The sequence below is a fragment of the Mytilus galloprovincialis genome, chromosome 6, assembly GCF_965363235.1.
Source record: "Mytilus galloprovincialis chromosome 6, xbMytGall1.hap1.1, whole genome shotgun sequence".
Lineage (NCBI taxonomy): Eukaryota > Metazoa > Mollusca > Bivalvia > Mytilida > Mytilidae > Mytilus > Mytilus galloprovincialis.
The window spans coordinates 88,415,722-88,430,364 of NC_134843.1; the positions used below are offsets into that span (position 1 = coordinate 88,415,722).

A 14,643-nucleotide genomic window follows, 5' to 3' on the forward strand; every position below is an offset into this window, starting at 1 on the left:
AAACAGGATATTCCTTTACTCATTATTCTTGAATTTAAAGTGACATTTTAGCAGACCGTCGAAATTTGACCCAAAATTAGACGGAACTGTGATAAACTTCAGAGAAATACTGGGAACGTAATTGTGAATGAATATAATAACTGGTTCATACTCAAAAAGTGCATATACGTATTTTGTTTCATAATTGACAAAATCGTCGCCCTGGAATGTTTAAATCTCCATTGACACTTTTGTGAAAGGTGCTTTCTTTCACGTCCGCATTTCTACCAAGTATGGCATGTCAAGTTAACATTTTAGACAATCATTTAATAAAAATACAGATGGCGAAAATAAACTACAGAACTGTGAATAATGACATACATTGTTATTCATATCACATAAGTAGACACCATGTGACAATTTTAATTAGTTAATTGTGTAAGTGTAACAATAATCAAGATTAAACAAAACTATCCAACACTTTTATGATCTAAATTATGTATCTTGAGTTATTTTTTTGGTCATGGTGTTGAATTTATTGGACTTATTATTTGTAATTGTCACCTGCCTTCCCGTTGTTCTATCTTGACGACAACACGTGCTACTTCATATTTCTTGTTTGCAAATTATTCTCTACATATCTTTCCGTTAAAATGTGCATGCATAAAGTATTTGTCACTGGACGGTCAGAAAACAATATTCAATCAATCATATATCTTCTAAAATAACAGCACTACATGTATAATGAATTTAAACATATTCAAAAGAATAAAAGCTTCTTTTATTTTTTAATCAGATATTTACACGTCAAAGAAAATAAAATAAGTATTGAATATGAAAGGAATAAAACGCATCATAATTAAAGATATCTTGCTTGTAAGACGTGTGTTTCGCATACAAAAGACTCATCAGTGACGGTCGAATAAAATATGTCAAATGACCATATTAAAAAGGCTCAAAATTCCGATTTTATTTTTTTTTGTGAATAAAGGTTATTATCCGTAGTTTTTACAAACAATATACAGTTTTGTTAACAGTTAATTCGTAAAAGTTACTATTTCAATAATAATTCATGTTTACACAAAGTGCTAACTTTTGGACATCATGTTGCTGCATGGGTTGTTTGTTTCATTAATTTTTATTGTGCTATACCTTAAAAGGTTACAGTCCGTTGGAAGACATATTACCCTAACTTGATACTCCGATCCAACTAGTTTTTGTTCTTACCCCTTAATGCCAATTGATTAACGAAAATCAGCAAATACCAATTTGTAAGTCTTAAGTTTGACCAGGCCGGTGTCAGAACCCACGATATCAGGCGTTTTAATTCATTTATTATATTTATTAAATTGTACAATGAATTAATAAAAGGGTGCATACTGTAAGAATCCATCTTATATGAATCCGCGCTTAAACATACACATCCATCCAAAAGAAATAACTTTTGCAACATAGATTGGGAGGCCCATATTCGCCGGGGACACAATTTCGCCGTTTTATGATTTTGAGGTATAAACACTTCAAAGGATGGCTGAAATGGAAGAAAATATGCCGATAAATTATAATTTTATAACAAATATGATTATTTTAAAAACTTTAACAAAATTACGGCACTTACTGCAAAAGATCGAAAAACGGACAACAATTATTGGTCAATTTCCTGAATGAAAAACAGGATTTTCAAAGATTTTTTTCTTAGTAATTTTTTGACTGATTGGCCTAAATTTTTGTTTTTTTACACCTTTGAAATGTCTGCTGTTAATCTATAATGAAATTTATTTGATAAATATTATAAAAAGCTGCATTTATTTGATATTTATTTAATATTTTAAATTGGTTTTAAATAGATGTGTAAAAACGGCGAATATGTGCCCCCCCCCCCCCCCCCCCCCCCCCCCCCCCATCTTCATATAGAAATATCAGTATACTTCAAAAACATAACTATTCTTCTTCTTTTTTGGAATTTTATTCTCATACACACTGTCCCGGTCTACACTTATTTAGTTTTTATACATTGCATTGACTTATGATATTTGGCATACAGTGTATAGCCATGACTCAAATATCATAACAGTCTAATTTTGTTTATTTTCTTTGGTTACATCTTCTGACATCAGACTCGGACTTCTCTTGAATTGAATTTTAAATGTACGTATTGTTATGCGTTTACTTTTCTACATTGGCTAGAGGTATAAGGGGAGGGTTGATATCTCATAAACATGTTTACATGTAACCCCGCCGCATTTTCGCGCCTGTCCCAAGTCAGGAGCCTCTGGTATTTGTTAGACTTGTATTATTTTAATTTTAGTTTCTTGTGTACAATTTGGAAATTAGGTATGGCGTTCATTATCACTGAACTAGTATATATTTGTTTAGGGGCCAGCTGAAGGACGACTCCGGGTGCGGGAATTTCTCGTTACATTGAAGACCTGTTGGTGACCTTCTGCTGTTGTTTTTTCTATGGTCGGGTTGTTGTCTCTTTGATACATTCTTTGATACATTTTCCCTTTCCATTCTCTATTTTAACATCATTATGACATTTACCGTTGATCTCAAGGTCCAATTAATTGACCTTTAACTTTCGTGGTTAAATGATTGTCCAACCCTTAAACCATATATGTTCTTACAGGCTATGCCAGTTTCTTTACTTCACAATAGGCTTAATTTCTTAGGTCAATTAATGCCTCGTTAATAACTCCAAAAATGATTTATACACCCCCCCCCCTTTTTTTGCCTTGATAAGTCGTTTCTAATTCACCATAGGTTTTGTACCCATGCAGAGGACACATTCCAACCCCTACATCATATTAAATCGTAATTGCCTGGATTAGACATTTTATTCCACACAATGTCTGTAAGTGGTACACGTCACGTCTCTTTCGTTCCATTAACTGTTAAGTATCTTTAAAAGCTGTTCAAACTCATCTCAAATTATTAAATCCTATATATTCTTGTTTTCATGAAAAGACTTTCACATTGAAACAAAGATTTTGTAGTGGTCTACAATTTAAAAAAATGTTTGATGTTGCTTAGCAAGATGTGGGATTCTATACTCGATATAGAATTCGTCCAAAAAATAATGATAACTCTATATGTTTATATTATAGTGTAACACCGTATTAGGAAGTATATTCTTAAAAAATAACTAAGCTCATACTTCAAAAAATATAAAGAACCTATTATTGCATGGTTGATATGCACTTGATATGTAACTTAGTTGTTGATCAGACCTACAATTGAACTTAGTTTTCATTTCTAACTAAACATGTTCACAAACAGACAATCTGCATTGCATTCAATTTAATTAGTTCAATAAAATGACTTATTGATTTGTAGTTGGCCTTAATTCAAACATGTTTTGCTGTACAGTTGCTAAACAACACTTGTGTTGCTATGCTCAATACGGAATTTGTAAAGAATAAAAAAAGATGTATATGAAAAATATTGGAATGAAACACCAAATGGAAAGAAAAATCTTCAAACAACAGCTTAATTCATACTTAAGAGGGGTAAGCACCAATTTTTTAACCGTTGCTAGGCAACATTTCTGTTGCCAAGGTTGTTTTTAAGCATATAATAAACAAAATCAAAGGGTATTTTCATTTGTGACTTCAAGTTCTTCTTGGACAAACAATATCATGTGCAAATATTTAAATTTTTACTGATAAAACAATTAATATGTGATAATTTTCATTCTTAATAAAAACCGTTGCTAGGCAACCTTCCTTTCACCGGAACACAATAAAATCATTATTTTTTTAAGTGTCTACACTAAGACCATCATTGATATCAATTTAAACTTATTTGGAGAGGGGGCCAAAAATAGCCCTTATCATACCTTGTCCTTTAAAAGTTATAATACATATTCTTAAAAGTGTCCAAAATAGACTAAGGTACAAGGTATTCAGAAAATAGATACAAATTTTACTTTGAAAGAGTTACCATGGCAGTAAACCTTGACAAAATTTGCATATATTTGTAAAATTTCTTGATTTTCCTTGTTTTTCGTCAAATTTTAAGGATAATTTTGATTGGAAAAGTATGTGTGCTCCCAAGAAACAATTTTATATTTGGTGAGATTACGTCAATAGTTATAACAAAGCTTCTCTTAAATTATTTTGTTGTTTCTTGGCTGGGCAGGATGTTTCTACAATGGAAATAATAACAGAATCCTGCATAAATTCTATATTTCATTGTTTATGTGAAAACGATACATATTATGACGTAATTGTGTCACGTCTTCAGATAAAAATCTTTATATTTTTCGTTTATATTTCAGGACCCTATGCATTTCCAAATATTATATGCCAATTTGAAATATTTGTCAAACATTTTATTTTCTTGGGCTAAAACCGGGTCTTAATGTCCCAACTCTTTTCAATATGAGGAATAATACTGAGAAGTAGTTGTAAATCCACTAAAGGGGCATATTTTTTAGCTAAATTATATTATATTCTCTAGTTGTAAACAATGTTCCAAGTCTTTGCTTTCTGTCGGTAAGCAGGTCCCGAACTAACTTGATGCGTAAACCAGTCGATGGCCTATGTTTAGCCAAAAGAGAAATATCTGTCCAATATTTTCCTATACTGATTTAGAATTCAGGTTGTCTGCAAATTGGTATTGTAAAAATATCTGCTGCGAGTCAGAATATGAAGCTTATGTTGTACAATGTAAATACTAAGTATGATGAAGATCTAATAATCGATTGGTTCACCAGCTAAAACGCAAGACACGGAAGATAACTTGAGAAATTCGGTTCAAACTTATCAACGTTGGTGCATTCATTATGACGTAGATGAGACGCTCGTGAAAAATGTATATAGGACACCAGGTATACTTATTTGTCGTCACAAAGCCGATATAGAAAGATTGTACCACAGGACATATTTGTTACGATATTTCTTCACTCCAGACAGTTAGATTTTGATATCTAAATACGAAGCTTGCCGAATTTTTTTTAAAAAGTTTTAAATATATATATAATAAGATATTAGCAAGCAAAATCGAGGGAATTGTGCAAATGATGATACAAGCATGAAAATTACCACAAAGCATCATTATTATATACTTTTTAAGAAATTACTGCTGGCCATTAAAAAAACCTTTTTTTTCAAGATGGCCACGGCCATTTTCTAAAATGGTCGTTTTTTGCAGTTTGAAAATACTGATATTTCTGGAAAACTTTTCTTTGAACTTCTTTTAGTAAAAACCAATTATCGGGCTTGGCGGCTACCTTCCTTACATCACATATTTATTAAAAATAAATATTTAACATATCCAGTATTTGCGCATGCGCGAAAATGTTACAAAATTCTTTTTACCATATATTTGGTATTTTTGGATTTCTAATGATATTATGAATTGGTTTAATAACATTTTTCAAGGTTATGATACACATGTGTTTAACACTTTTGCGCATGTGCAAATTATTTATAGACATCAAGAGCGATTTGTATGCACAACCAGGCAATTCTCATGTATTCGATGGATAAGGCGAAAATGTGGTGAATCCCGGGGAAACATCAATTGTAACTGCAGATCAGCCACTTTTGGAAATGCCTAAGGTAGCAATACACAGTTAGGAGTTTAGTTTCGCATTTTGGCCCCTGTGGATTTTTCAAATAGGAAAGTTATTGTGTAATAAAATTCATTTTTAGACAGATGAGTGCTAATTTAGCCTTCAAAGATGGTTTATAAGAGCATCAAGATTATTTTTTACATGTTTTATGGGCTGTTTTCTGTTTGACAATCCGTATTTTCATAGCTAGACCGGCCATCGGTCCAGAAATTAATGTACTGTTTACAAACATTCTTTTTCTACACGAAGTTTTTGACGCAATTTTACAAAAAAATGAGATGAAAGACATATGATTTTCATTGGATTTGCTGAATGATATATGTACACAGTTTCAGAAAAGGTATTACTTCAAGCGATTGAAATTCTACTTTTAGCCAAATTTTGGGAAAATATGTGACATCTTTCCCCCCCTTTTTGCAATATTTTATAATGAATAAATGCAGATTGTTGCCATGGATACACCAAAAAGAAATTATATTATACCATTTTATATACTGGATATAAAATCTATGGAAGATTCTGATTACATACATATGCCCATATATGACACAAACAGTAAGCTTGATATTGAAAAAAAGCGATGAAAAGGGGATGGTAAAATTCATAAGGGCAAATTTTAGTATTTTTTTCTAACTGTTTATTGCTACCTTAGCAAATTCAATGGGAATGGCCTGATTTTTACGGAAATGATAAGTTTATCGTCATGTTTGGTGGATTGCACATTGAAGTGACTTGTTATAAACCTCTGGGTGATATATTGCGTGATAGGGGATGGGAATGTTGTCTTACTAAAGCCAATATTGCAACAATAATGTATGTTCAAATGTACCTAGTAGGACTAGTCAGGCGCATCAGACTACTGCATGTATTTTGCTTGAACTGTTAGTTTCGGATTATGAAAGCTTAACTCAGAAAGTATAATTATGTCATGACTCTGTGACGTTCAATGATTTAAAAGACTGTTGTATAGAGTCATCTCGACCACAGTTTCATTCCTGGCGTTCAATTATAAATTAAGAACTTCTTCTGATTTTGGTATTACTAGTATACTCATTTCATGAGTGAGAGTTCGTATTTTACAAACAGTCCATATAAAGCATGATAGCGTATTGTTTAAGGTCTTAATCGTGTAAATTATGCTCGATCGTTACCGACCATCTCCAAGATATGAGTTCACTTCACAGGTGGCAATGGAATTTGAAAATGATAATTTCACTGTATGTAAGACCAGCAAATTTCTTTATAATAAAACAATTGATCAGGTACAAAAACAGAATAATGCAATTGTAAAGGGCGATGTTGGTGCTATAGGATTAACCGAAGATCCAATTTAGACAAATGGATGGTAGCTGAACCAGAAGTCAGTATACTAGAAGATGAATTCGAAAACAGATGAACGACATAACGAAGACTCTGCGAAAACACAAAACGATGTCTTTAACAGCTTTAAAGACTTTTTAAATTGATGAACAAGTTTGGAAATTCATTTCAAGAAGATTCGTCAGATTTGTAAAAAAAATACTCCATTTAGGATATTGTTGAACAGGTAAGATATGTAAATAAACTCCAAGATATTGGTCCAAACAATACGAAGATCTTTTGAAGCTAATGCAAATGAAGGAGAACCTGCTTTTTATAACCAAATTAAAAATAACAACTTCTTATTTTGGCCGCAAAATGAAACTGGAAACGTCTTTGTCAAAAACAAAGGTAGAGAACCTAAAAAGTGATTGCGATATCTTTTCTAGACTTTCACTTCTTTTCACAGTAGACAGTTTTACTTGGAATATTTCTTTATCCATAAAAAACAAACTTCTCCTCCGTCTGTATCTCAGGATGTTTCTTGAAATAGTGGTATTAAATTGCTGCAAATGGGTTTACAAAGTCGGACGCATTTATCGTTGGTTGGGCAGCAATGGTTAATTCCAGGTCACAAAGTTGGGCAAAAATATTTGATGATTATGCAAATGATGTCATACTGCCTGACATAAAATCTTGCATCGATAAATATTCAGGAGTAGACATTGTATTTGATGTTTACTAAATGAATAATTTAAAGGCTGTGACAAGACAAAGACAAGTTTTTTGTGCCAGATGGAAATGTGTTGGTTCTGGTAGAAACACCAAGGGTTCGGAGTAGTTTTCTCTGTGAAGATGACAACGAAACGAAATTGTTCAAGTTTCTTGCTGACAAAATTGCTTCTTAAGCGACTAATAAAAATATGTTTGTTACTCATGGTGAAAATATTCTTTGCAGACTGCCAGTTTCAATAAGGATACTTCCTATCTACCCCTTGTAATCATGAAGAAGCAGACACACAAATGTTTGTCCATGTTCGGCAGGATTATGAAAAGTGCTGTAAAATGTTATTTTAGGTAGTACTGACACAGATGTAATAGTATCAAGAATTACAGCAATCGTAAACTAGGTAGAACACATTGTGGATAGGTTATGGAAGAAATAAAGACTTTTGATGGCTTTTCTGTACGTGACATATCAAATGCGTTTGGTACTTGTGTAACTGCTCTTCCTTTCGTCCATGCATTCGATGGATGTGACACTTTGTCGAATTGTTGTAGGAAAGGGAAGAGGTCAGCTTGGCTAACAATGGAAGGTTTTTCAGACGTAAAGGACGTTTTTCTTGGCGTAAGTATGAAGCGAGGCACGATGTGAATTGTTTGCCAGGAAGCAGCGGCATTGTGATGCAATTCCGTCTACAAGAGATTCTTTTCCAGAGCACATCAAAAGAGAATTAAATCAAGGAGGAGTTGTTTGGGCTCAGCCTGATTCATGTATTCGACAGGTACATGTACCAAGTCATGAACACTGGGGTCGGATGAAAGAATCAATGACAGTTGGAAACCGAAATGGACTTCTGTGACTGCCGTTGTATCCTAGTGTCAGGAACTTTTGAAATGCAGAGGCAAAAATCCAGCTGTGTTGGTAACTGTAAATGCTACCGTTCTGGCCTTCCTTGTACGGGTTGTTTAGGCAACTGTCAGATAATTATAAGATAAGCAACCTGTCTTTCTAACCAAACTTGGCATTCAACATTAACAAAGAGTGTTATCTCTTGTAAAGTTGATGGAAATTATAAAAATATTTTCTACGTATTTGCCTCCATTTTGGAACCGGAAATCACTATTTTTCTTCATTTATGTGTTGTTTTGTCGCACTTAGGAACTGTTTTTAACGTTTTATCATAACTTACATTGGATTATACCTATAACACATCTTTCAAAGAATTAACATCCCTTGTGAAGTTGCTTGAAAGTATAAAAATTGAAATTTTTGACTTTTTCCCCGCATTTTGAAATCGGAAGTCACCTTTAGTTTCATTAATGTATAGTCTAGTCGTAATTTAGGAACTGTCATTTATTTTTTATCAAATTTAAAATTAGATTTTACATATAACACACCTTTATAAGGATTATCAAATTATTGCAAATTTGTAATAACGCCATTTCCAAAATGTGTGGTGGCCATCTTGAAAAATTGATTTTTTTTTCAGGCCAGCAGCAGATTTTTTATAGTATCATTTAGTCAACCTTTATACCAAATTTCATGCTTGTATCACGATTTGCACAATTATGTCCATAATATCTCCCACTATAACTGTTGAAAGCAGAAAAATATCTAATGCACGAGTAGTGGTGGAATCTGTTTTTCTTATGATTTTCATTCTTGCTTTTCAAACATTTGCAGAAAGTTGTGTTTTTTTTATATATTTGACGTCGTTAAGCATTGCCACCTTTTTTCAAGACGTCAAATTCAGGAGAAATCAAGAAAATATGACGTCGTAATTCAATTTCAGTCAACAATTAACCAAGAACAGCCTGGGTCGTGTTCAATATCGTAGCAGCTACGTAGTGCTACGTAGATTTTGACTATTGAACGTGTAGCTATTGACTAGCTGCTACATAGATATTGATAGCAGCTACGTAGCTGCAACAATATTGAACTCAACCCAGCTACTTAGCTGCTATCAATATCTATGTAGAAACTATAGGCTAGCTACACGTTCAATAGACAAAATCTACGTAGCACTACGTAGCAGCTACGATATTGAACGCGGCCCTGATTTTTTCAGTAATAAGGAGAACATGTTTTCAACAATTGGTTGAGAAATGTGAAGATAGTTAAAAAAAAATAGAAAATCGTTTTTATGAAGATTAGAGAAGAGTGATGCAGAACACCGATAAAGTATGTTAATTTATTATAGATTTTTTTTCTGTTTATAGTGTTGTTGATTTCCAGTCAAGACTCGCATTTACTTCATGAAGTTCATTGTAAAATAACTAAATGAATAGTAGCGTCTCATCTAAAAAGCTGAATGGTAAAACGCTTACGAAAAGAATACACTATAAATATATTTAACAAAACAATTTTCAAACTTATACATTATATTGCTTACTTTCAATTTTTCAACGTGTTCCTTGATTTTATCTACATATTCATGCATATGCTTAACGAGTTTTGCCTTTTGTTTTATTAAATCTTTACTTTTTCCGTTTTGGGGCTCTTTGTCTTCTTCTTGCTGTTCATTTTTTTTGGAAGCTCCATGTTTTGAATCTTTATGCCTTAATACTTTTCTTTTGGGTGGAACTCTTCTGCCTTTTTTGTGTCTGGTGATTCCTACTTTTTTGTGTCCGATTATTCTGCCTGTTTTGTGTTTTACGCTTCCTTTTTTTTTGTGTCCAATTTTACTGTCCGTCTTGTGTTTGTGGCTTCCTCCCATTGCGCCATTTGGGACCATATCTTAAAGAAATAACAAAAATTGTCAATAAAACATGCATTTAAAAAATTAAACACGTTTTGTTAATAAGAGTGAAATTAGTTTTAACTTGTCTTTTAAGGGCATACGATACAGTTACAGGGAATGTAATGACGTTGCTAACGTAAAATGTTATTTTCGCGACGTCAAACTCTGACATATCGGGAAAAGATGCATTTTTCGACTGATTTTTATCATTCAAACTGATTTAATTTGAAAACGAGTGCATGGACCCCTATTTTTTAAAACAGCAATTTGTTTCATTTTGCAAGGAGATTATGTGACCCAAATTTTATAAAACTGTAAATAGCGCAATTTTTTAATTTTGATAAGCATGCAGCAAAAAAATAACGTTTTTTACTCTATTCATGAACATGTGATAAATATAGAGTTATTTCGGAATAAAAAGTGCATAATTTTTAATGATACTTATAAAATACAGAAATTACCGATTATTTAACAAAAAACATTTTGTGTTTATCTTTTAAAACAAAAAAGTTATGTCTTTCTTTCGAAAAAGAAAATACGGACACAAATTTGAATTTTGAGCAAATATACAAAATTTCGAACTCATTTTACTCAAAAAGTAGCACATGAAGGTATATTTTTTATTACATATTTGATTTAATGAGGTAAAAAATAGCCTGTATGCAAATTTTCATCAACTTGTAAATACAGGTTCAATACTTTATCGTATGCCCTTAACTGGATGTAAGGCTTCGTCACCTCATATTTTGTGGTACGATTGTTTAAGAAATAAGAAATAATTGTTTAAGCAAGCTATACTTTATTGTAGTTTTAACATGGGTAGGCGTTATATTCGTGATTATTTTTGCCCGAGCGATAGCCTACCCATGTTAAAACTACAATATTAAGTATAGTTTGCATCAATTATTTCGATTCTGATTAGGACAATTAAGATAATTTCTATGTCCGATGCGTATAAGTGTAGAGCGTTTGAGCAGGCTCTTCCATGAACCTCCCTTTTTGTTTGTAAACAAGCTGACGACTGGTGGTGTGGTTTTTCAGAGGGAGGACTTTTTAACAGCCAGCATGAACGGTTGTCGTATCTAGGTCAAATATGTCAATCTTGAATTGCAACACATTATAGTCATAATAAATGATAAAGTACAACATGTGCATCAATTAAGAGTTTGGAAATATGTTAAGTTAATGAAATATTAAATGCATGCCAATTTGATAAAAATTATTATTCTGCAGTAGTCAATATACGCATGTGCAAACAAATATTATTGGATTTAGAGCACGTATTTATTCACAAAGCGAAAGAAGCACGTCATATTAGAATTTTTAATAAACTAGAAGATGCCCGCGAAATCGAGAGGTACAATTTGGCAGGTATTGAAAGAAAGACTTTAAATTTCGCGTGCATGCAATTTTATTCAGACCTTTGAAAACCAACCGGAAAGAAAATTTTGCCAATTTATTACTTTTATAAACTGCTACCTTTCACTTTGGCTTATTACCTTTCCCTAATGACTTATATTTTCCATCTTATATCAATTTCGTTCCGATGTCAGGAGAAACGGAAAGTCAAGATAGTACAGGGTAAGGATTTGATACTTAAGTGTATAATAAAAATAATCGGGTAGCATGAAAAGAAGTAAACGTGACGTTTAAATTTTTGAAATAAGAATTGCAATCTCAACAAACCATTTATTGATAATCGTTCTTATGTTGTTTTGTTACACCACTGTACCAGGTTAGTGGGAGTGTGTCCGCTAACATCTCCCAAGGCAGGAGCCTGTAATTCAGTGGTTGTCGTTTGTTGATGTGATACATATTTGTTTTTGTTTTTCGGTTCATTTTTTTTTTGTGTACATAAATTAAGCCGTTAGTTTTCTCGTGTGAATTATTTTACAATTGTCATTTCGGGGTCTATGCTTCACGGAATTAAAATAGAACATTTTTTTATATATATATATTTGATGGTAAAACAAGAATGTATCCATAGTACACGGATGCCCCATCCGCACTTTCATTTTCTATGAAATTAGGATAAATTTAGAAAGATCATATCATAGGGAACATGTGTACTAAGTTTCAAGTTAAATGGACTCCAACTTCATCAAAAACTACCTCGACCAAAAACTTTAACCTGAAGCGGGACAGACGGACGAACGAACGAATGAACGGACGGACGAACAGACACACAGACCAGAAAACATAATGCCCATAAATGGGGCATAAGAAGGTCCAATTGAGTCGGGGCTATAATGCCTTCCTTACTTAGACCCACGACATGTCTCAATTAAAATAGTTTATATATTTATATATTTAATATAGAACTATAAAATTTCTCTTTTCTCATTGGCTAAGAATGTAGGAAAGTTTCTTTAACAAAACGTTATATTCAGTCCTATAATGGAGAGATAAAAAAAAACGATTACGATAAAACTATGATTTGCACTTGAATCTCCTGGAGTAAAGAAGTGTGAATAAGCGTGTATCAAAAAATGTATACTTACGATGTGAGTCCTCGTCAACAACTTGACGGACTTCTGCTCTATTAGTTTCTGATAAGTAGCAACTTTTTGTAGTATTTACAAACTTGAAAAAATGGCATTTGATTGTATTCGCCTCAAGACAAGCCTTGGCACAACCTTCAAGTGTCGGAACCTCCTTTCTTATGATTCCAGGTGTTTTTAAAATTTTAGTCTTCGCTGTTATAACTGTATGTGTTTCTGTCCCAGAGCCATACCCTGTAAAAATAATGTAATTGTAAACTAAAGTTGATTAATTGTACAAAGTTCTTCTATAATTTTCAGCATTAACAGCTATTTTGTCGAATGAAGTGGCAATCATTTCATGTCAAAATGATACCTCTTCCCAACTTTTGCTGAAAAATTCACAATACCTTTACTTGCTTATTACAGCGCACAGGTTCCGGAAGTTTGGTAGTACAAAATCAAGTACTTCACAGGCTTTCAGCCATTAAATTTTACCAACTGGTTAGACTGGAGTACACATTTTGTGCTCGAAGCACTCAATATTAAATACAGTGTGTTGATTGATTTGAACAACAGGGCAAATATGCACACTTATTTTGGTTTCATATTTTGTTTTTCATGTATTCAAAGAAATATTGATCCTAATTCTTAGGCTTTCGTTTCATATCAAAACTTGACTATCAAAATTACAGAGTTCATGCGTAGAAATCATGTTTAAAAAAGAGTCTACGTTCATAATATGTTCTTTCAGACCTAACCCGAATAAGTGTTTATACCTTTACACTACTATTACTAATCGATAAGGATTTAATTGATTGTTGGCTCGTTGCGGGATGTATTTAGTGACAATGCATGTTCAAGACTACAAAAAAAGGACAAAAGGAATCCCGAAAAATATCAAACAGTTCAACGGACCAACTTCAACTTGGTACAGGTATAACTGCTTCAGAATCCTTTAATCTCATAGTCATATGCAATAATCTAATAATTAATTAAATAATTTATTTAAGGATGTCTCGACTTCAAGCCGACATTGATATGATAGATTTATGATAGAACTTAACTGTTTTTAATGGTGGTATGTTTATCTGAGCAACAAGAAAACTGATATAAACAAATAATGAATCAAACACTTAATCTGCTGGAAAAGGGGAGGGGTGTACTCATAAAGTATCAATATCAAAACAAAACAAAAAATGCTTTCATTGTTATAAGGACAAAAAAAGAAAGTAGGGGATCTAAAGAACATGTGTTTTCAAAAAGAAAGAACTCTACTATATTAAGACGTCAATTGACTGTCATTAAAAAGCAAGAACTTGACGGCTTAATATAGTACCGTTCTTGCTTTTAATGACAATTGTATTTCTGTTTTTGCTGTTAATCTTGAAAACTATGAAAAGTAAATATTATTAACAAGATAAGACCTTGTAATAACTTAAATTTTGTTGAAATAGTAAGTCGACTCTTTATATGCGTGATTGTTATAAAATGACGATTATTTATACCTTTAAGTGTTTTAGGAAATTTAAGAGAGAAACTGTGCACAGAAAATTGATCGGCAATAAAAGATCAACAAAACAGATAATCTTATCATGAATGATATCCTAGTCCACAACGATGGAGATTGGTCATAGCTGACGATGCACAAATACATAGGCGGGCAACACATGTTCTTTGGACAAAAACGCAAAAATCGTCAAATAAAAAGCTATTTTATATTAAAGGACAATAACTCAAATAGGATCTACAAATTCTGTCATGATATTTATTTGTAGATGTTGTTTTGTTGACTTTTTTTGCTGTTTTTTGTTTCTCATTATATATCATAGTTTTCATGATA

At 32.5% G+C, this 14,643-nt stretch overlaps 1 protein-coding gene across 1 annotated transcript in view; it reads right to left on the reverse strand.

Moving 5' to 3' along the window:
- LOC143080614 (uncharacterized) overlaps positions 1 to 14,643 on the reverse strand; it is a 246,730-nt gene that overhangs the window by 225,940 nt on the left and 6,147 nt on the right. The window contains exons 2-3 of the mRNA XM_076256539.1: positions 12,822 to 13,055; positions 9,973 to 10,316 (exon numbers count right to left, since the gene is read on the reverse strand). Coding sequence (XP_076112654.1) covers positions 9,973 to 10,316; positions 12,822 to 13,055 — 578 coding nt within the window. The remainder of the gene's footprint in view (positions 1 to 9,972; positions 10,317 to 12,821; positions 13,056 to 14,643) is intronic.